Source organism: Melanerpes formicivorus, unplaced genomic scaffold (assembly GCF_026170545.1).
Source record: "Melanerpes formicivorus ecotype bairdi unplaced genomic scaffold, bMelFor1.0.p_v2 SCAF_138, whole genome shotgun sequence".
In the NCBI taxonomy this organism is placed as follows: Eukaryota; Metazoa; Chordata; class Aves; order Piciformes; family Picidae; genus Melanerpes; species Melanerpes formicivorus.
The window spans coordinates 390,504-412,326 of record NW_027142490.1 but is presented as its reverse complement, the minus strand read 5'-3'; the positions used below and the strand labels follow the sequence as shown (position 1 = coordinate 412,326).

General features: G+C 46.7%; 1 protein-coding gene across 3 annotated transcripts in view; it reads left to right on the top strand.

Moving 5' to 3' along the window:
* The window catches only part of ALCAM (activated leukocyte cell adhesion molecule), a 138,232-nt gene that overhangs the window by 74,863 nt on the left and 41,546 nt on the right, over window positions 1-21,823 (top strand). For all 3 annotated transcript variants that reach the window (XM_068168431.1, XM_068168430.1, XM_068168432.1), the window contains exon 2: window positions 20,231-20,331. In XM_068168431.1, the coding sequence (XP_068024532.1) occupies window positions 20,231-20,331 (101 nt within the window). The remainder of the gene's footprint in view (window positions 1-20,230; window positions 20,332-21,823) is intronic.

The window sequence follows — 21,823 nt, the reverse complement described above, 5'->3', positions numbered from 1 at the left end:
AAGGTTTAGGTTGGATGTTAGGAGAAGATTCATTGCTGCAAGAGCAGTCAGGCACTGGAACAGGCTGCCCAGGGAGGTGGTGAAGTCACCATTGCCCGGAGGTGTTCAATAAATGTGTGGACATGGAACGCTGGGACATGGTTTAATGGCTATGGTAATTTTAGGTTGATGGTTGGGCTCCATTATCTTAGAGACCTTTTCCAACCAAAACAGTTCTGTGATTCTAAATGCAGTCCTGGACTTTCAGGAAGCCCCCACAATATGGGTAATAAGAGGGAGGGAAGCATAACTGTTTGCTGTTAGCAATGGTGATTTTTTTTGTGCTCCCATCCTCATGCCCTGGGACTGTTTGCTCTTGAAGATGATTATGTGCATAAATACTGGCAAGGAGAAAAAAAAGGAACTTCTTTATAGCTTCTGTTTGCAGATACTTGCAGTAACTCTTTGCTGCCCTTTTTGGCACTGCAGATAGACCTTAGAACACAGGCTGCTGCTTTTGAACGTGGTGGTGACACTGTGCTTGCAGAAAGCAGTGCCTGCAGCTGAAAATTCTAGAGAGTACCTCATAGATTAATTTTAAGTGGATTTCATACTTTGCATTTTCTAAGCCCTGCATGGTTTTCCCCAGAGGGTAGCTGGGGATAGGAGAGGACAGCTCCTGCTGTGGGGTGGTTTTGGTTGGATCCTGTTTGCTTCGTGTCGCCATGCCCGCATGTCATGACACTGACTGGTGTTTATGGAAAGACCTTTGTGACACATTTTGGTCCATTTTATTCCTTGGCCTTTGCTCTGAGCCTTCAGGCCCTCATCAGCCTCTTCAGGAGGTTTTGTGTGTTCATAGCAGTGTGAGAACATGACCTTGGCAGATGTGAGATGATTTGGCAGGGTCTTCTACTGGGACTGTCGTAATGCCTTTGCAATGGGACAGGCTTTAATTTCTGGATTAAAGTCCAGCACAACGAGGTAAAGGCCTCAAGTTGCCCCAGGGGAGGTTCAGATTGGACTGGAGGAAAAATATCTTTCCCTTGAGGGTTGTCAAGGCCTGAAACAGGCTGCCCAGGGAGGTGGTGGCATCACCATCTCTGGAGTGGTTTCAAAGCTGTGGAGAAGTGGTACAGAGGGACATGGTATAGTGGTAACCTGGCAGTGCTGGGGCAGTGGCTGGACTTGATGATCTTAAAAGTCTATTTCAACCAAAATGATTCAGTACTTCCATAGTTCTCTTGGAGCTGCAGTGAGGTGGGTCCTTTCTGGCATTATTTTATGTATGCAGCGGTATGTTGAGCATGTGAAGAATGGAAGTATTCAGGGAAAGAAGAACCACAGAGTCACAGAATGGCTTGAGTTGGAATGGATCTTAAAGATCACCTAGTTCCAACCCCTCTGCCATTAGCAGCAACACCTCCCACTAGACCAGGTTGCTCAAAGCCTCATCTGGCCTGGTCTTCAACACTTCAGGAATGAGGCATCCACAGCTTCTCTGGGCAACCTGTTCCAGTGTCTCACCACCTTCACTGTAAGGAACTTCTTCCTAATGTCTGATTTAAATCTACCTCACTCCAGTTTTAAAGCATTCCCCCTTGTTCTATCACTACAAGCCCTCCTAAACAGTCCCTCCTTTGCTTTCCTGTAGCCCTCATTAGGTGGTGCAAGGCTGCTATAAGGTCTCCTCAGAGCCTTCTCTTCTCCAGGTTGAACCCAGCTCCCTCAGCCTGTCTTCGTAGGAGAAGGTCTCTAGCACTGTAATCATCTTCATGGCCTTTCTCTAGATCTTCTCTAACAGATCCCTGTCATATTTTAGATACAATTAAAATAATGTGTTAGTCAGCTATGTTAACTCTTTCATTTTCTCTGTAGCTTGCAATTTGTGGTGCCTACACACCTGTGAAGTTTTGGCGTGCTGGGTAAAAAAAAGGCAAGCGAAGATGAAACTCTCAGAAATGAAGGTGATGCTGATTCCTGCACATCTGTTTGAGCTCATCCTCCTACAGCAGGAGGCAGTTGCCAGCACTGGGGCTGGCTACAAGCATCTGTGAAATTAAAAAAGCTGTGTGTCTGTGAGGAGCCCATTAAATGTAAAGAGAGTCTCAGAGGAGCTGCCAGTCACTTATTTTTGCATAAATCAAAAGGATTTATAGCATTAGACTTTCAATGAGCTTTCCCCCCCTCACACCTGTGTTATTGTGCTATCAGTGAAATGATAGATCTTGTCTCCAGGTAGCAAGACCTGTTGATGATGTGGGGAGGCTGCATTCATCTCCTCTGCTTTGTCCTCTCTGTTGTCAGTGGGGCACGCAGTTGGCAGACAGGCAGAGCGGTGGAAAGCTTACCATCAGCTGGAGGGGGTGTCCCTACAGCCAGAGCCACCTGAGGGCACAGAAAGCTGAAACTTCCCATTTACTCATTTCCCTACTCACCTGGAGTACTGCATCCAGCTCTGAAGCCCTCAACACAGGAAACACATGGACCTGCTGGAGTGGGCCCAGAAGTGAGTCATGAAGATGATCAAAGGGCTGTAGCACCTCTCTTGTGAGGACAGGCTGGGAGAGTTGGGGCGGTTCAGCCTGGAAAAGAGAAGGCTCCAGGGAGACCTTGTAACTACATTTCAGTATCTGAAGGGCACCTACTACAGGAAGGCTGGGGAGGAGCTATTTAGAAGGGCTTGTAGTGGTAGGATGAGGAGCAATGCTTTGAAACTGGAGCAGGGAAGATTTAGGTTGTACACCAGAAGGAAGTTCTTCACAGTGAAGGTAGTGAGATAGTGGAACAGGTTGCCCACGGATGTGGTTGAGGCTCCATCAGATCAGGCTTGATGTGGTTCTGAGCAGCCTGATCTAGCTGGAGATGTCCCTGCTCACTGCAAGGGGATGAGATGACCTTTGAGGGTCCCTTCCAACCTGATGAAATCTGTGAATCTGTGCTTTGGAAGGGCTGAACGTTTTCTGTTGAAAGCCTGTGCAGCTTTTTCCACCCACTCAGCGTTACGGAAGGATAAATCTGTCCTTCATCCGTGCCCTTTAAAGTTGTTAAAGTTGTAACTTCTGTGAGGCTGCCTTTTTCTTTCCTTTTTTTTTTTTTCCTTTTTTTTGGTGATTAGCAGATGGTTTTCACCACAAGCAAGTGAAGCTTAGTCACCGAAAATAATATCCTGTACACATTACAGTCACAGGTTATGATTTGCTCTGTTGGTTAATTCGAGCTGTTTGGGAATAAACACTGCTAGTACCAGCAAGCAGCAGAGCTGGTAAGTGTGACTGCACTAAAGAAGTGTGGTAGGACACTGCCTGCTAATTAGCTGTGGACCTTGCAGACTTAGTGAAGATTATCTAGGAAGACAATGTTTCTGTGCTGCACAGTGGTAGAGGCATGACTTTCACAAAGTAAGCATCACAGAATCCCTATGCTTGGAATTACAGATTCATAGAATGGTAGGGGTTGGAAGGGACCTCTGAAGATCACTGAGTCCAACACCCCTGCCAAGACAGGACCACCTAGAGTAGGTCACGTGGAAGCACATCCAGGTGGAGTTTTGTCTCCAGAGATGGAGGCTCCACCACCTTTCTGGGCAGCATATTCCAGGGCTCAAGCACCTTTCAATTGAAGTTCCTCCTTCTGGAACTTCTTATGTTCAAGCCTGTGCCCATTACTCCTTGCTCTGTCACTGGGAACCACTGAAAAAAGACTGGTCCCATCCTCCTGACACCACCCTTTAAGTATTGATAGATGATAACATCCCCTCTCAGTCTTCTCCAGCGTAAAAATCCCGAGACCCTCATCCATTCTTCATAAGAGAGGTGTTCCAGTCCCCCAATTCATCTTTGCAGCCCTTCACTGTACACTCTCAAGCAATTCCCTGTCCTTCTTGCACTGGGAAGCCCAGAACTGGAGACAGTGCTGCAGCTGAGCCCCCACCAGGGCAAAGCACCATGATTACTGTAGTTTTAATGAAAATTCATAGATTCATAGAATGGTTTGGGTTGGAAGGGACCTTAAAGATCATCTAGTTCCAGCCCTTCTGCCGTGGGCAGGGACACCTCCCACTAGACCAGGCTGCATCCTTGACATTCAACTTAAAATACAGGATGACTGGGCAATGTATGCTTAGAGCACCAAAGCAAAACTTCTCCTGCTTCTGGTATAATAATAACAAACCAGGTTGGAAGAGACCTTCAAGATAACTGTGTCCAACCCATCAACCAATCCAACCCACCTAAACAACTAAGCCATGGCACCAAGCACCCCATCAAGTCTCCTCCTGAACACCTCCAATGATGGTGACTCCACCACCTCCCTGGGCAGCCCATTCCAATGCCTGGGAGAAGAGACCAACCTCCACCTGGCTACAACCTCCCTTAAGGTAGTTGTAGAGAGCAATAAGGTCACCCCTTAGTCTCCTCCTCTCCAGGCTAAACAACCCCAGCTCCCTCAGCCTCTCCTCACAGGGCTGTGTTCCAAACCCCTCCCCAGCTTTGTTGCCCTTCTCTGGACTCGTTCCAGCAATTCAACCTCCTTCCTAAACTGAGGGGCCCAGAACCATACTATGAACATGTTTGTTCATAGTCCTGGAAAAACTTCTGCTCAGCCTTTTATTCAGCATTTATGTATAAGCCCTGTGGGCTCTTTTCTGAGGTGTGTATTGATCACCACTGCCAATACCAAGTTACCAATGAAAAGGGAGGGAGGAAAGCTCTTTTTGTTTCAGTATGCTGCCTGTCAACTTCCTTTCTTTAATGAGGAAAAAATTATTCACAGCAAAATCTAGTGGGGGATTGTAGGTATTCTTTTTCTTTTTGAGATAGAGGTTTTATTTGACTTAATAGAGACTTTGAAGTCCCTTTAAGCTACTGAATACACAGCAGCATGGCAGAGTAGCATAATGAGAAGATCCAGAAAAAAAAGAAAACCCAACCCATTGGAGTAGTCCTGGCAAATACAGAAGTGCTTAGGAAGGGCAGCTGAGAGGCACAATGGAAGTCTGCTGCAGGAGCAGCCAGAGAATGACTTAGAACCATGGAACTGTTGAGATTGGAAGAGACCTTTGAGCTTACCAACTGCTCACCTAGAGCTCACAATCACATCACATCAGTACTGCTAAACCAAGACTTGAGAAAGAGTGAGACATTTCACCAGGCTACAAAGGCTTTGGCCTGAAATTGTGCCAGGGCAGGTTTAGGTAGGAGATGAAGAAAAAAACCGAACTTCCCTGAGAAATGAGTGGTCAGGCATGGGAACAGGCTGCCCAGGGAAGTGAGTCACCGTCCCTGGAGGTGTTCAGGAAATGTGGGGACATGGCACGTTGTGAGGTGGTTGGATGGCTGTGGTGGTGTTAGGCTGAGGTTGGACTGGATGATCCTAGAGGCCTTTTCCAGCCAAAACAATTCTGGAACTCTGCAATTCTGTTTTGCCTGACTAGGTGTGGCCAGCAGGAGCAGGGAGGTCATTCTGCCCCTGTGCTCAGCACTGGTTAGGCCACACCTTGAGTCCTGTGTCCAGTTCTGGACCCCTCAGTTTAAGAAAGATGTTGAGTTGCTGGAAGGTGTCCAGAGAAGGGCAACAAAGCTGGGGAGGGGTCTGGAGCACAGCCCTGTGAGGAGAGGTTGAGGGAGCTGGGGTTGTTTTGCCTGGAGAAGAGGAGGCTCAGGGGAGACCTTACTGCCATCCGCAACTACCCAAAGGGAGGTTGTAGCCAGGAGGGTGTTGGTCTCTTCTCCCAGGCAACCAGCACCAGAACAAGAGGACACAGTCTCAAGCTGCACCAGGGGAGGTTTAGGCTGGATGTTAGGAAGAAATTCTTCCCAGAAAGAGAGATTTGCCACTGGAATGTGCTGCCCAGGGAGGTGGTGGAGTCACCATCCCTGGAGGTGTTTAGGAAGAGACTGGATGGGGCACTTGGTGCCATGGTTTAGTTGATTAGATGGTGTTGGGTGATAGGTTGTACTCGATGATCTCGAAGGTCTTTTCCAACCTGTTAATTCTGTATTCAGTAAGTTGGAGCTTACTTCAGTGTTGACTCCAACTATTCCCCCACATTTTGATGCTCATCTCTTGGCAGCTTGTATCATCACACTTTAGTAAGCTACAAGTGGCTTCCTTGGCAGGTGTGTGCTGGACCATTTGTAACAGATCCCACCATATGTTGGTAACTATTTTAATGCAGGGTTTTCAAATTGTCAGTCTGTTAGAAAAAAATATTAGTGATAGCTCCTTTAGTTGTGGCTGCATCGAGCCACAGCAGGTAGATGTGGCACTTCTGAACATGGTCTAGTGATCATGGAGGTATTGTGTTGAAGGTTGGACTTGATGATCTTAAAGGTCTCTTCCAGCCTTAAAGATTTAATTAATGGTTGCCAGGCAACCAGCACCAGAACAAGAGGACACAGTCTCAAGCTGCGCCAGGGGAGGTTTAGGCTGGATGTTAGGAAGAAGTTCTTCCCAGAAGAAGAGATTGACCATTGGAATGTGCTGCCCAGGGAGGTGGTGGAGTCAGCATCACTGGAGGTGTTTAGGAAGAGACTGGATGGGGTGCTTGGTGCCATGGTTTAGTTGATTAGATGGTGTTGGGTGATGGGTTGGACTCAATGATCTCAAAGGTCTTTTCCAACCTGGTCTATCCTATCCTATCCTATCCTATCCTATCCTATCCTATCCTATCCTATCCTATCCTATCCTATCCTATCCTATCCTATCCTATCCTACCCTATCCTATCCTATCCTATCCTATCCTATCCTATCCTATCCTATCCTACCCTATCCTACCCTATCCTATCCTATCCTATCCTATCCTATCCTATCCTATCCTATCCTATCCTATGATTTTATGTTTTGGAACAGAAGTATTTATAAGAATATCCATTGGCCATCTGACCTCTTCTTCTGCATTACTGTCCTGAACAATATTTTGTATAAAAATGGCACCAACTGACAGAATGAGCTAATTTTTTCTGATGCTGACCACAACTTTCCAAAGTTTGCCATCCATTTATAGAATCACAGAATTGTTTCAGGTGGAAAAAACCTCCCAGATTGAGTCCAGCCTTCGGTGCAACATCACCATGGGCATTAAATCGCGTCCCAGAGTTCCATGTCCACACATTTCTTGAACACCTCTGGGAGTGGTGACTCTGCCACCTCCCTGGGCAGCCTGTTCCAATGACCAACTACTCCTTCAGGAAATAGTTTCTTCCTAATTACCAACCTAAACCTTCCTTGGCACAATTTCAGGCCATTTCCTCTCGTTCTAGCACCTGATACCAGGGAGAAAAGACCAACCCCCACCTTGCTCCAACATCCTTTCAGGGACCTGTAGAGAGCAATGAGCCTCAGCCTCCTCTTCTCCAGACTAAACAACCCCAGTTCCCTCAGCTGCTCCTCACCAGACCTGTTCTCCAGACCCTTCACCAGCTTTGTTGTCATTCTCTGGACACCCTCCAGCAGCTCAATGTCCTTCTTGGAGTGAGGGGCCCCAAACTGAAGCCAGTATTTGAGGTTCAGCCTCACTGGTGCCCAGTAACATTGGGGACATTGACTTCCCTATTCCTGTGTGGTTCCACCCAGGTCTTGCAGGAACATTTTTTTTGCTGGCTTTATCGTAGCTCAAGCCTTTTTAAATCTTATTTGCATGGAATGGCACTGCATTTTACCACCACTACAAATTTAGTTCCTTAAACCTGTAAGATTTGCTCAAAGGACTTGAAGATGTGAACCTTCAAGTCAGCCTGCAAAAGAGATCTGGCTGGGCTTGGGTTAGCACAGAATCCAAACGTTGTTGTGTCATCCTGAGCCAAAAGCTGAGGTTTCTGTGTGATTAGAAGGCCGTTGAAATCACAGGTGATGTTCTGGGGTGGTGGTTTATGGAAGGATGCTTAGGCCTTTGCCTCTGAAAGGAAAATGTTGCTGCCCATGCAGTACAAAAGCACTGGTGGCTTTCATGGGATTTCCTTTCAGATTTATAGCAGATTTAAAAGGAACCAAATTAAAAAGCAGAGCTGTGCTCACTGCTGCCAAGCAAACCAGAGATTTGCTGGTCCCATTTCAGAGCTATTGGTTGTGGCAGTTTCCTCTGTTATCTTTGAGCTGGGCAGTGGAACAGAGGCTGAGGTGGGAAGGCAGGAAGGTTTGTTGTGCACATGCGAGTAATTAATTTTGTGGCAGCTTTCCTTTTGCATGGACTCCAGGATGATGGCAAATGGTCAGAGAAATGCTGATGTGAACATCTTCAGAGTAAAGCTTGCAGTTATGGTCACCCCTGTAAATCACACACTGTAGCATCTACCATAAACCCATCTGGTCTTGGAAGGACATCATTTTCTGAGACCCCTGGCTTGAAGACTGTGAAATGATTGAGGGAAATTTCAAGCTTGTGGTAAAACCATTCCAAATCCAGCTAAAAGCAGAGCTTACAGGAAGGGAGCATGCAGAGGTCTCTGAGAGCAGAGGGGCAGAGTCAGCTCTCTCCATCTGCTGGCCATGATGCTTTTGATGCAGCCCAGGATGCCAGTGGCCATCTGGGCTGCAAATGCATGTTGCATGTCCAGCTTCTCACCCACCAGCACCCCCAAGTCCTTCTCTGCAGGCCTGTTCTCAATGTCATCATCCCCCAGCCTGGACTGATATCGATGCTTGCCCCAGCTCAGATAGAGGACCTTGCACTTGGTCTTATTGAACCGGTTCTGCTTACAAGGTAGTGGGGTTGGAACTAGGTGATCTTTAAGGCCCCTTCCAACTCAAACCAGTCTTCTGATGCTAGGATTTTCTCTTGTCCTATCACTAGTTACCTGGGAAAAATGACAGACCCCATCTCATTACAACCTCCTTTCAGGCAGTTTCAGGAACCAACCAGATCTCCCCAGGTCAGCCCAGGTGCAGGACCTTGCACTTGGCCTTACTGGAATCTCATGAGGTTCTCCTCAGCCACCTCTGCAGCCTGTCCAGGTCCCTCTGGATGGCATCCTGTCCTGCAGTCAGCCATCTGAGTAATTCTTTCCTGAGAATTAGGATTCATCATCTCATGAGAGCAGAGGGGCAGAGTCAGCTCTCTCCATCTGCTGACCATGATGCTTTTGATGCAGCCCGGGATGCCAGTGGCCATCTGGGCTGCAAATGCTCGTTGCATGTCCAGCTTCTCACCCACCCCCAAGTCCTTCTCTGCAGGCCTGTTCTCAATGTCATCATCCCCCAGCCTGGACTGATATCGATGCTTGCCCCAGCCCAGATACAGGACCTTGCACTTGGCCTTATTGAACCACTTCTCCTTACAAGGTAGAGGGGTTGGAACCAGGTGATCTTTAAGGCCCCTTCCAACTCAAAACAGTCTTCTGATGCTATGATTTTCTCTTGTCCTATCACTAGTTACCTGGGAAAAATGACAGACCCCATCTCATTGCAACCTCCTTTCAGGCAGTTTCAGGAACCAACCAGATCTCCCCAGGTCAGCCCAGGTGTAGGACCTTGCACTTAGCCTTACTGGAATCTCATGAGGTTCTCCTCAGCCACCTCTGCAGCCTGCCCAGGTCCCTCTGGATGGCATCCTGTCCTGCAGTCAGCCATCTGAGTAATTCTTTCCTGAGAATTAGGATTCATCCTCTTGGCTTGTGCTTTGTCTTTTGACTGAGCACAGCATGCAGTGTTTCTCATCTTCATTCCTCAGAGGATATCTTATCTTGAGCAGGAGTTCACATGCTCCCACACTAACCGTTCCTCCTAAACAAGCAGATAGAATTATTGCCATTTATAACTTGTTTTGCTAGTTTGAAAGCAACAGAACTCAACAATTGCACATGAGAGCAGCTGCATAAAGGTGAAATGATGATTTTGAAGGTCCCTTCCAAGTGAAACCATTCTATGATTACTCCTAGCAGGAAAAACAAAAACAGCCCCCCCCCAAAAGTTGCAGCAGAGCTTCTTAGGCATCACCCTGAATATTTTAGGCTGAACACTACCTCTTTGAGAGGTGATTTTTACCTGAAGAATATTTCCTTAATTATGTAAGTTGATTTTTGCCTAAAGAAATGTATTTATTTTAATGATACAAGCTGCTTGATTTTTTTGCCTAAGGAACTCATTGTCATTTTTTTTTCAATTACAAGATTTACACATTCACTTTTAAACCAAAGGCCTGTGGAAGCTGTTTGGGTTTTTTTCCGACTCTGAACTTGTTGCTGTAATTTCTCTGGAGGTATTACTTGTGTTAAGGGTCCCAGAGCTCGACACAGCACTACAGGTGAGGTCACAGAATCACCAAGGTTGGAAAAGACCTCAAAGATCATCAAGTCCAAGCTGTCACCACAGACCTCATGACTAGACCATGGCACCAAGTGCCATGTCCAATCCCCTCTTGAATACCTCCAGGGATGGTGACTCCACCACCTCCCTGGGCAGCACATTCCAGTGGCCAACAACTCTTTCTGTGAAGAACTTCTTCCTAACATCCAGCCTAAACCTCCCCTGGCACAGCATGAGACTGTGTCCTCTTGTTCTGGTGCTGATTGCCTGGGAGAAGAGACCAACCCCTTCCTGGCTACAACCTCCCTTCAGGTAGTTGTAGAGAGCAATAAGGTCTCCCCTGAGCCTCCTCTTCTCCAGGCTAAGCAACCCCAGCTCCCTCAGCCTCTCCTCACAGGGCTGTGCTCAAGACTTCTCCCCAGCCTCATTGCCCTTCTCTGGACATGTTCAAGAGTCTCAATAGCCTGTATTGATAATGAGGATTGCCCCAACTTGGGGTCAGGACCTTGCACTTTGCCTTATTGAACCTCATGAGGTTCCCACGAGATAGGCACTGAGAGGAGATCTTTTTAATGGTTTTAAATACCTGCAGGGTGGGTGTCAAGAAGAAGGGGCCAATGTCTTTTCAGTGGTGTCCTGTGATAGCACAAGGGGCAATGGCCACAAACTGGAACACAGGAAGTTCCACCTCAACATGAGGAAGTCTTTGCTATGAGGGTGCTGGAGCAGTGGAGCAGCCTGCCCAGAGAGTTTGTGGAGTATCTCCTCTGGAGACTTTCACGACCCACCTAGGTATGTGCCTCTGTGGCCTGCCCTAGGTGATTCTGCTCTGTGTGTCAGACTCAGTCTTGGGAGGTCTCTTCCAACCCATGCCATTCTGTGACTTTATAGTTCTATCATTTTGAAAACCATGGTTCAAGTAGGATTTCAGGTTGGACTCGATGATCTTTGAGGTCTCTTCCAACCTTAGTGATACTGTGAGACTGTGATTTGACCTAAACTCATGGTAGCCCCAGCCTTGAGCTCACACTTAGGTTCATGTAGGAAAGCCAAGCTATGTACATGTGCTTGAGAACATTTCATACTCTGCAGTGCAGAAATACAGAGCTCAAATATAGAGCAAAATGCCTGTGAGGAGCATGCCTTGGCTCCGCTCTTCTTGAGCAGAACTGGTAGAGGGGGCTGAGGATTTCTTTATTGATCAGCCTTGGTCAGATAAGACAGGTTATCTCAGCTGATTTGTCTTTGTTGCTGCTTTCTTTGTAAGGACAAGGGGAACATTTTCCTTGCAGGGGATTTGAGAGGCATGAGAACATATTAATTCCTGGGTTTAATAGAAGAGGATTTCTGAAGTGCCAAGGTGTTTCCTTCAGTGTTTTTAACTTATTTCTAAGGAGAAACTGTGTGTGTTTCCACAAGGCATAATGCTTCATGAGGAGTGAGGTAGCTGAATTCTGTGGGCATTTAATGCCTACTTGCCAGACCTGTTGTTTCCAGTATCTTTTTTTTGGCTTAAAATACCCTTGCTGGTTCTTGATATTGATATCCAGTATTTCAAATGGAAGGTAGAGGTGGGGAAATGGCTGCTTTCCACATGTGTCCTACAGCTTTTGTATTGCCTTGGAGAAACAGCAGCATTCTGATTTTTTAGCTACCTTCTATTCATTCTCCTTAGGTGATCCCACTGATTTAAAATGAATAATTAGACCAAATTATGACCTGCACCCTTACACTCCAGGTGAGGATCTAAAGTAACAACAGCACCTCCTCTGCCTTTTAAGCAGGTCTTTGGTTTGTCACCTTAATATGGGGGTACTGTTTGGTTCCTCCTGGGGGGCAAAGAAGGATGCCAGTTAGCCCTGCCATGGGGACGTGCAAAATGCTGTAATTAAAAGCATCAACAGCAAATGCCATCTGCATTTATCAGTGTCCTGCTGGGATTGTTCTCTGAGTCATCGTACCTCCTGATGCCACTGCTTTCTTCCTATGTGGAAAGGTTTCATCTGGCTCAGAGATTCTTCAGCACTGGACCAAAGAAAGGGAAATGAGTTAAACCTGACCTGCTGAACTACCTCTGTGAAGTCAATTGCATCAAGTTTAACAAAGCCAAGCACTGAGTCTTGCATTTGGGGCACATCTACCCCATACAATGCCACCAGGCTTGGGGCAGAGTGGCTGGAAACTGCCCAGCAGGAAAGGACCTGGGGGTACTGATTGACAACCAGCTGAACATAAACCAGCAGTGTGCTCAGGTGGCCAAGAAGGACACCAGCTTCCTGGCATGGATCAATAATAGTGTGTCCATCAGGAGCAGGAAAGTGATTGTGCTGCTGTACTGCACACAGGTGAGGCCACCCCTTGAATCCTGGGTTCAGTTTTGGGCCCCTCACTCCAAGAAGGACATTGAGCTACTGGAGCATGTCCAGAGAACAAGACCAACAAAGCTGGTGAAGGGTCTGGAGAACAGGTCTGGTGAGGAGCAGCTGAGGGAACTGGGGTTGTTTAGTCTGGAGAAGAGGAGGCTGAGAGGAGACCGCATTGCTCTCTACAACTTCCTGAGAAGAGGGTGGAGTGAAGTGGGGTTTGGTCTTTTGTCCTTGTTTTCAGGTGATAGGATGAGAGGAAATGGCCTGAAATTGTGCCAGGGGAAGTTTAGGTTGGGTATTAGGAAACAATTTCTTTCCTGAAGGAGTGGTCAGGCATTGAAACAGGCTGCCCAGGGAGGTGGTGGAGTCACCCTCCCTTGCAGGCTTTCAAGAAACACATGGACATGGTGCTCTGGGACATAGTTTAATGGGCATAGTATTGTTAGGGTAATGGTTGGACTCCATGATCTCAGGGATCTTTTCCAACCAAAACAATTCTGTGATTCTCTTGAGTCTATGACATGATGGAAGGCAAGCTGGATTAATGTGGTAAATAGATGTAAATCATGGCTAGTTCAAGTAGAGCTTCTTCCATCATACACAGGATGATACCTTACCTCTGGATTAGTGTTGTTATTAATAGCACTGGCTCAGTTTCAGAAGGCAACATCTGAAAGTCACGCAGAGGATCTGTCTGAGCTTTTAATTAGCTGCAGGAAGGTGCAGCAGATCTAAGCAATGCAGGAGCATGGTGTCCAGTGACTTCTTGTTGTGTTATCCCCTTTGTGCCCTGCTGATGTTAATGACATACAAGGGCCTTGGCTTTGACTTTATGTTGGGTTGGGACATGGAGCAATTTGTGATGCATTTGTAGATCCTGCTTTTATTTTCTCTTTCTCAGAATGAGTGGGGAATTAAGAATAGAATAAGAATAGAATAGAATAGAATAGAATAGAATAGAATAGAATAGAATAGAATAGAATAGAATAGAATAGAATAGAATAGAATGCAATACAATAGAATGCAATAGAATTAACCAGGTTGGAAAAGACCTTTGAGGTTATCAAATCCAACCTATCACCCAACACCATCTGATCAAGTAAACCATGGCACCAAGGGCCTCATTCAGTCTCCTCTTAAACACCTTCAGTGATGATGACTCCATCTCCCTGGGCAGCACATTCCAGTGGCAAATTACTCTTTCTGGGAGAAACTTCTTCCTAACATCCAGATTAAACCTCCCCTGGTGGAGCTTGACACTGAGTCCTCTTGTTCTGTTGGTGGTTACCTGGCTACACCCACCCTTTGGGTAGTTGTAGACAGCAATAAGGTCTCTCCTGAGCCTCCTCTTCTCCAGGCTAAGCAACCCCAGCTCCCTCAGCCTCTCCTCACAGGGCTGTGCTCCAGACCTCTCCCCAGCTTTGTTGCCCTTCTCTGGACACACTCCTGTGTCCACATTCATCAGTGATGACTTATGGTCCCTTCCAACCCCTACCATTCTGTGGTTGTGTGTGTTGGGAAGTGCTGCTGTGTAGATAAGTAGTCATTTTCCTCTGTTTTCTTCCTCATCCTACCATTTTATAAACACCTAATAGCAGCAGAGAGGAGTTTCCAGATTTGGGGTGGTGGTGGTGTTGTTTCTGTGTGGGTTCACGAAGTTGTTTTGCAGCGACGCCTGCAGTTTCTGCGGTGATAATTTGCAGTATTCAACTAGTTTGCACTCCATACATGTCCTAGATTCGTTGCTGCAGAAATGGGAGGAGAGAATTTCTCATCAAGGCCCTCCTGTGTTCTTGTAGGCACCATTTCTCCATATTTAAAGCCAAGCCTGTGCCTTTCTGGTTGTGTGTTATCAAGTTAGTAGGGAACAGTGTGATTTTTTTAATGTAGGAAGAACTTGTGGCACAATTGGTTATTTTAGGGGGTGGTGTCCACCTTGAGGAATGCACTTCAGAGACAAGTGTTCTGAAATCAGGGGTCAGTCTTTCTCTTCATCAGGTAATTCATCAGCTACCTGCTCTGAGTGATATAAATGTGACTCTTTTAGAGAAGCAGTTTAATGCACACGGGCGAGTCTGTTTGAAGAGCTTTGGTGGCGTATACCGGTTACCTTAGCAACTTGCAGGGGTTAAATGGGTGTCTGTGAGAGAATGACATTACAGATCCCACAGGGTCATTTTGTTTTCCCCCCAGTAGCAGGGAGTACAGTAGCAGGAGCAGTTCCTGCTTTTCCATGTCATGCAGAATACCACTACAGAATTCTAAATGACTAAATGCCACTCGACTGGAATTGGAACGGGCACTAACAAGCTTGCTAATTGAATATATATTTGCAAGTCTCTTGTAATTTTGCACCCAGGGGAGAGAGGAACCAGGAAGGACTGCTGTGTATTATTTTACTGATTTTCTTTCCTAGCTCTAGCAGCCAGGAAAACTGGGATTCAACTTGCAAAGCTAAAGTTACGTTGCCCTCCCTCCTGCAGCAGAATGAGGACGAGTGCGAGAGAGGGCTAAGGGAAAAAAGTTGTTCCAGCCTCCCATTATATTTCTGTTTGCAGTTTGATTTCATAAAACATTGGTCCTATCACTGTAAAACTGAAGTTAGTAGATGTCTTTAAAAAAAAAAACAACCACCAAACCCAAAATGTTTCATCTTTAGAGCTTGCACTAACTCAGCACCATCTAGTGGAGCATCTGCTACTGCCAGTCAGAAGACAGCTGGCCTGTGTACATCTCACAGCAGAGCAGAACGTGCAGCTCTTGTAGGCTGAGTGATGCACCTAAAATATGCTTGTGGCTAATTATCTAAGAGAAATCAGGGGATTAGCAGTTGTTGAGTGGAAAGGGAGCAGTGTGAAAGAAAGGGAGTTTAAGATACGTGCAGGTAGTGCCATCTGTTATCATAGAATCATAGAATCAATGAGGTTGGAAAAGACCTCAAAGATCATCTCCTACGGTCCTTTAGTCCATGGAGCTCCAGACATCCTGCCTGCTTCTCTGCCTTACCATGCCATGCCATGCTTCTCCAAGGGAGAAATTTGCAGTGGAATCAGAGAATTGTTTTGGTTGGGAAAGACCTCTAAGATCATACAATCCAACCACCAACCTAACACCACCATGGCCATTAAAGCATGTCCCAAAGTGCCGTGTCCACACACCTGCAGGGATGGTGACTCCCTGACAGCCTGTTCCAATGTCTGACCACTCTAAAGATTTTCTTTCCTCTACCATTTTGTTGTGCAAAACCACACAGAAAAAGTCACAGCCTGACTGCCATTGTGATACAAATGATAAAATAAGAGCTGGTGCTAACAGTGAGCTCTGAAGTCTTCACCTGGGAAAAACGCTCTGCACTCTTTCTAATTTAAACTTGAGGCAAGAAATTCAGTGTTTGGCTCTTTGAAAATGCATCATTTTACTTAAGAGAATAAAAATCCTTTTGGGGGAAGCACCAGGGGAAGTTTAGGTTGGACATGAGAAAAAGCTTCTCTCCCCAAAGGGTTCTCAAAGCCTGGAACAGGCTGCCCAGGAGAGTGGTTGAATCGTCATCGTCAGACTGAAGGAGTTGGGGCTGTTCAGTCTGGGGAAGAGAAGGCTCCGAGGTGACCTAATTGTGGCCTTCCAGTATCTGAAGGGGGCTACAGGAAGGCTGGGGAGGGACTGCTCAGGATCTCAGGTAGTGATAGGACTAGGGGGAATGGAATGAAGCTGGAGGTGGGGAGATTCAGGCTGGAGGTGAGGAGGAAGTTCTTCCCCATGAGAGTGGTGAAGCCCTGGAATGGGTTGTCCAGGGAGATGGTTGAGGCCCTGTCCCTGGAGGTGTTTAAGCCCAGGTTGGATGAGGCTCTGGCCAGGCTGATCTAGTGTGGGGTGTCCCTGCCCATGGCAGGGGGTTTGGAACTAGATGATCCTTGTGGTCCCTTCCAACCCTGACTGATACTATGATACTATACTATGATGATACTATGATCCTTGGAGGTGTTTAAAAGCTGTCTAGATAGGGTGCTCAAGGATTTGGTACAGTAGTGGCCCTGGTGGAGTTAGAGAATTGTTGAATTTGATGATCTTGAAGATCTTCTACAGCTGTGATTTTGTGTGAATCCCCCATATAGAGTGCAGGAAGCAGGAGAATTTTCAGGTTATCCCAGTGGCTGCCTCAGGACTCGGGAAAAGACAAAGGGTCCACAGCTCCAGGCTTTTGGGGATGCATAGGAACAGGTTTGCTTTTTCCATCTCTAAGAAAGGCTCAGTCTCTGCAAAAAGATTGGGTGTTTCTGTGGCCCTGGCTGCATCACCAGGGTCCTACTGCCCTCTCTTACATAAGATTCCTTTAGTTACAGGCCTTGAATTTTGTAGCTCCAGTTGGAAATGAAGGGAGAGCAAAGGGGGAAATTCTGAGTTTGTACAAAAGGCCCTGACAAAAGCCACAGATTGTGGGTGAGAGCAGGCAGGCAGTGCTCTTCCTCAGTGTCACAGGTTGGTATGGGTTGGAGGGGATCTCTGGAGATCAGAATCCAACACCCCTGCCAAGGCAGATTCAGCTTGAGAACATCGTTCCAGAAGGAGGTTGACTTGCTGGAACGAGTCCAGAGAAGAGCAACAAAGTTGGTGAGGGGTTTGGAACACAAGCCCTATGAGCAAAGTCTGAGGGAGCTGGGGTTGCTCAGCCTGGAGGAGACTCAGGGGTGACCTTATCACTCTCTACAACTACCTGAAGGGAGGTTGTAGACAGGCTGATGATGGTCTCTTCTCCCAGGCACCCAGTACCAGAACAAGAGGACACAGTCTCAGGCTGCACCAGGGGAGGTTCAGGTTGGATATTAGGAAGAAGTTCTATACAGAAAGAGTGATTGCCCATTGGAATGTGCTGCCCAGGGAGGTGGTGGAGTCACCATCACTGGAGGTGTTCAGGAGGAGACTTGATGGGGTGCTTGGTGCCATGGGTTAGCTGTTTGGGTGGGTTGGATTGGTTGATGGGTTGGACACGATGATCTTGAAGGTCTCTTCCAACCTGGTTTGGTTTATTCTAAATACAGGAACATGTCCAGAAAGGTTTTGGAGACTCCCCCACCTCTGGGCAGCCTGTTCCAGTGCTCTACCACCCTTAAATCAAATAAATTCCTCCTCATGTTTAGATGGAATTGCTTATGTTAAGTTTCTGCTCATTACTCCTTGTGCTGTCACTGAGCACCACTGAGAAAAGACTGGTCTCAGCCTCCTGACACCCACCCTTTAAGTATTTTTAAGCACTGGTGAAATTCTCCCTCAGTCTTCTCTTCTCCAGACTAAAAAGACCCAATTCTCTCAGGCTTTCCTCTTCAAAGAGATGTTCCCATCCCCTTTTGCTGTACCCTATCCAGCAAGCCCCAAGTGACCCTGGGGAAGCACCAGAGGCCAAGCATCCCTCCAGTATCAGGAGGAATATCATCAAGAGCAGGGGCAGCCTGAGAAGAGAGGAGCTGAGCAAAGTTCTGTTCTAGCAAATTCATCAAGCTATAACAACTTCCCCTTTAGACTTCATGCATTTGAACTTTCCATCACTTTCAGGTCTGTTGTTTTTGTGCAGCTCACATGCTTTGGACAATGAAAACAAGCAGATCAGATTTATTTGGTAAATGTTTATGCATTAGCAGGCTAGCATTGTGCTGAGGTTTCCAAAAAAGAGCTATTTCTAAATAATGCATGGAAGCTTTTCCCTTCGTTTTTCCAAGATCTAAATGTGCAGAGCAGTTTGGTTTGCAGAGTTAACAGCACACCAGACTGAAATAGAAGCACAGAAAGGTAGGGGTTGGAAGGGACATCTGGAGATCATCGAGGCCAACACCCCTGCCAAAGGAGGATCACCTAGGGCAGGCCACACAGGAGCACATCCAAGCAGCTCTTGAAAGTATCCAGAGAAGGAGACTCCACAATCTCTCTGGGCATCCTGGTTCAGTGCTCAAGCACCCTCACAGCAAAGAAGTTTTTCCAGACATTGAGGTGGAACTTCCTATGTTCCAGTTTGTGGCCATTGTCCCTTGTCCCATCACAGGACACCATTGGAAAGAGACTGTTCCCTTCTTCTTAACGCCCACCCTTCAGATACTTATAAATAGTAGTGAGATCTCCTCTCAGTCTTCTCTTTTCCCAACTGAACAGCCCCAGGTCTCTTAGCCTTTCCTCATCAGACAAATGTTACCATCCCTTCATCATCCTCATAGCCTTCCATTAGACTCTCTCCAGTAGTTCCCTGCCCCTCTTGAACAGGAGAGCCCAGAACTGAACAAAATATGGCCTCGAGTTGCTGGCCATACTCTTAATCCACCCCAGGAGACCCTTAGCCTTCTTGGCCACAGGGGCACATTGCTGTCCCATGGATAACTTCTTGTCCACCAAGACTCACATGGTCCTTCTCCATGGAGAATAAGATCAGCCAGGTGGGGGCTGGTCTCTTCTCCGAGGTAACCAGCACCAGAACAAGAGGACACAGTCTCAAGCTGTGCCAGGGGAGGTTTAGGCTGGATGTTAGGAAGAAGTTCTTCATAGAAAGAGAGATTGGCCATTGGAATGTGCTGCCCAGGGAGGTGGTGGAGTTACCATCACTGGAAGTGTTTAGGAAGAGACTGGATGGGATGCTTGGTTGCATGGTTTAGTTGATTAGATGGTGTTGGATGATGGGGTGGACTTGATGATCTCAAAGGTCTCTTCCAACCTGGTTAATTCTGTTCTATTCTGTTCCTTCTTTTGTTTTGTTTTGTTTTGTTTTCTAAGACTTTGATGTAGTGCATCAAAATATATTGCATTTTTATGGAGTGCAGCAGTCTGCTTGCCTCTTCACAAAACTGTATTGTGGCTTGAACCTCTCCTGGCATAAGTGGCTGGGTTGTGAGATAACAAAATGAACATTCAAGGAATTCACTTTTCATGTTTTGAGCTGGAGACTGTGGCTGTCAGCACTGGTTGTAGTCTGATGTGCTCATGCAGTTGAGCAGGTGCAATCCTGTTGGAGAAATCCACTTGGATGCCACAAACATGGGTCCAAAAAGGTCATAATGTTTAAGTAAATTACTTTAGTGACAGAACTCCTCTTTTGTCAAGAGTTTTGGGGGTTGTTGAAGTGAGTCCTAAGGAGGCCACAAAGATGATTGGAGGGACAGAGCACTTTCCCTATGGGGACAGGCTGAGAGAGTTGGGGCTGTTCAGCCTGGAGAAGAAAAGGCTCTGAGAAGACTTTGAGGTGCCTTGCAATACCTGAAGGGGCCTACAAGAAAGCTGAGGAGGGGCTTGTAACTGATAGGATGAGGGGGAATGGATTGAAGCATGAGGAGGGGAGATTTGGACTGGCTATTAGGAAGAAATTCTTTACAGTGAGGGTGATAGACACTGCCCAGGGAGGTCACAGATGCTCCCTGCCTGGAGGTGTTCAAGGCCAGGTTGGATGAAACTTTGAGCAACCTGCTCTAGTGGAAGGTGTCCCTGCCCATGACAGGAGTTTGGCACTAGATAATCTTGAAGGTCCCTTCCAGCCCAAACCATTCCATGATTCAATGAAATCCTGCTGCTGGTAGACACCCATTTGCAAAGGATGTGGCTCTGCTCTTGTACCAGCTGTGAAGAAAGAAAATGCTCAAAATTGTTTCCCTTCCTCTCTGTTTCTCCCTCAGCTCTGGGATTGCACACAGTAAACGCAGTATATGGAGACACTATCACTATGCCTTGTCGTCTAGAAGTACCAGATGGTCTGATGTTTGGAAAGTGGAAATATGTAAGTATAATTTACCTCTGTGTTCATTAGAGCTGGTGTAAAAGATGTGTAATTTTTTGTGTGTGACATTACAAGCCTGCCAATTGATAGGATTTCCCTCTCAACTATGAAGACGTTCATCCCCGTGTCTGTAGGACTGCAAGATTCCAACCTGCCTAGATTAGAGGTTTGAGGGATTAATCTCCTTCAAGAGAAATAATTACTCAAGAGTTCTCTGCCCACCTATATGAGAGACATGGCATGTTCCCCAGTGGTGTCTCACTTGCTCGACAGAGCCATCCTTGTACATTTGAGTACTCCAACCTGGTCTGGTCTGGTCTGGTCTGGTCTGGTCTATTCTATTCTATTCTATTCTATTCTATTCTATTCTATTCTATTCTATTCTATTCTATTCTGAAGGAGGCTGCCTGCAGCAGGGCATCTTCATCCCTGGGAAAGCATTGTCCCTGGGTCTGGGTGATCCAGACAGTCACTCAACAACGTTTCATGCTTCAACGTATTCAATGCACAGTGAAGAGGGTGGTGCTGACCTTCTTGGAGTTGCTGGTGTGTTCACTCTGCCATTTGTGTGGCGTGGAGAAGAAGGGCAGAGTCACCAGTGCTCTGCTGGTTGTCTGGGTCAGCCTGCAGTGGGAACGCCACAGGATGCACTTCTCCTAGATGACACTCGTATCCAAGGCCCAAAAGAGAAGCACCTCAAAGGCAAATGAAACCTGGAAGCATATGTGGAAGAAAACACCAGGATACAAAAGCTCTTTTGCTTCTCAGATTGACACAGGGACAGTGAGTTTTCCTGCTGTTGTGAAGTTCATCTACATCTCCTCTCCTGGTCAAACAAAATGTTACCAGCAGTGATGGGTGATGTTTACTCAGTGGATTGAAAATGACATCGTTTTCTCTTCTCTTTGAAAATGGCATCCACCTGCCTGCCTGCCAGCAGACTCCTCTGCCCCTGGGGCTTTTCCTTCCCTTGAACCTGGAAGCTGGCAGTTTTGCAGCCTTCCCCCACTGAAGAACTCCTGCTCCATAAACATGTTCGGGGAAATAAAGTCAGGAGTCTGTGGAGGATCTTTCCCCAAAAAAAGGGACAGTGAAACTGTTTCATGTGACTGTTCAGAAGATGCAGGGCCTTGATTTTGTGATGTGCTTTTTCAGACTGCTGACTTCTCTTGGGAGGACTGCCTGCATGAAGAGGCAAGGTTATTTTGAGAAAAAGAAATGCATTATTTCCTTCTGGTGCATTTGGATTGCTCCTCTTGGACAAGTACCAAGCAGCAAATGGAGACATTATAGCTTCTTCTAAATGGAAAGGGAGAGAACATCCAATGTGTAGAAGAAATGCCCACCCAAGCACTGTTGTGTGAAATTGTTGCCACAGCCCACACAACCAAGTGAAAGTCATCCTTATTCTCCCAGGCCAGCTCCCAGCATGACAATATTTTTTGGTTTTCAGCAGGGAAAGGGTTTGGTTTAGGAGTTTTTGGTCAGAGGA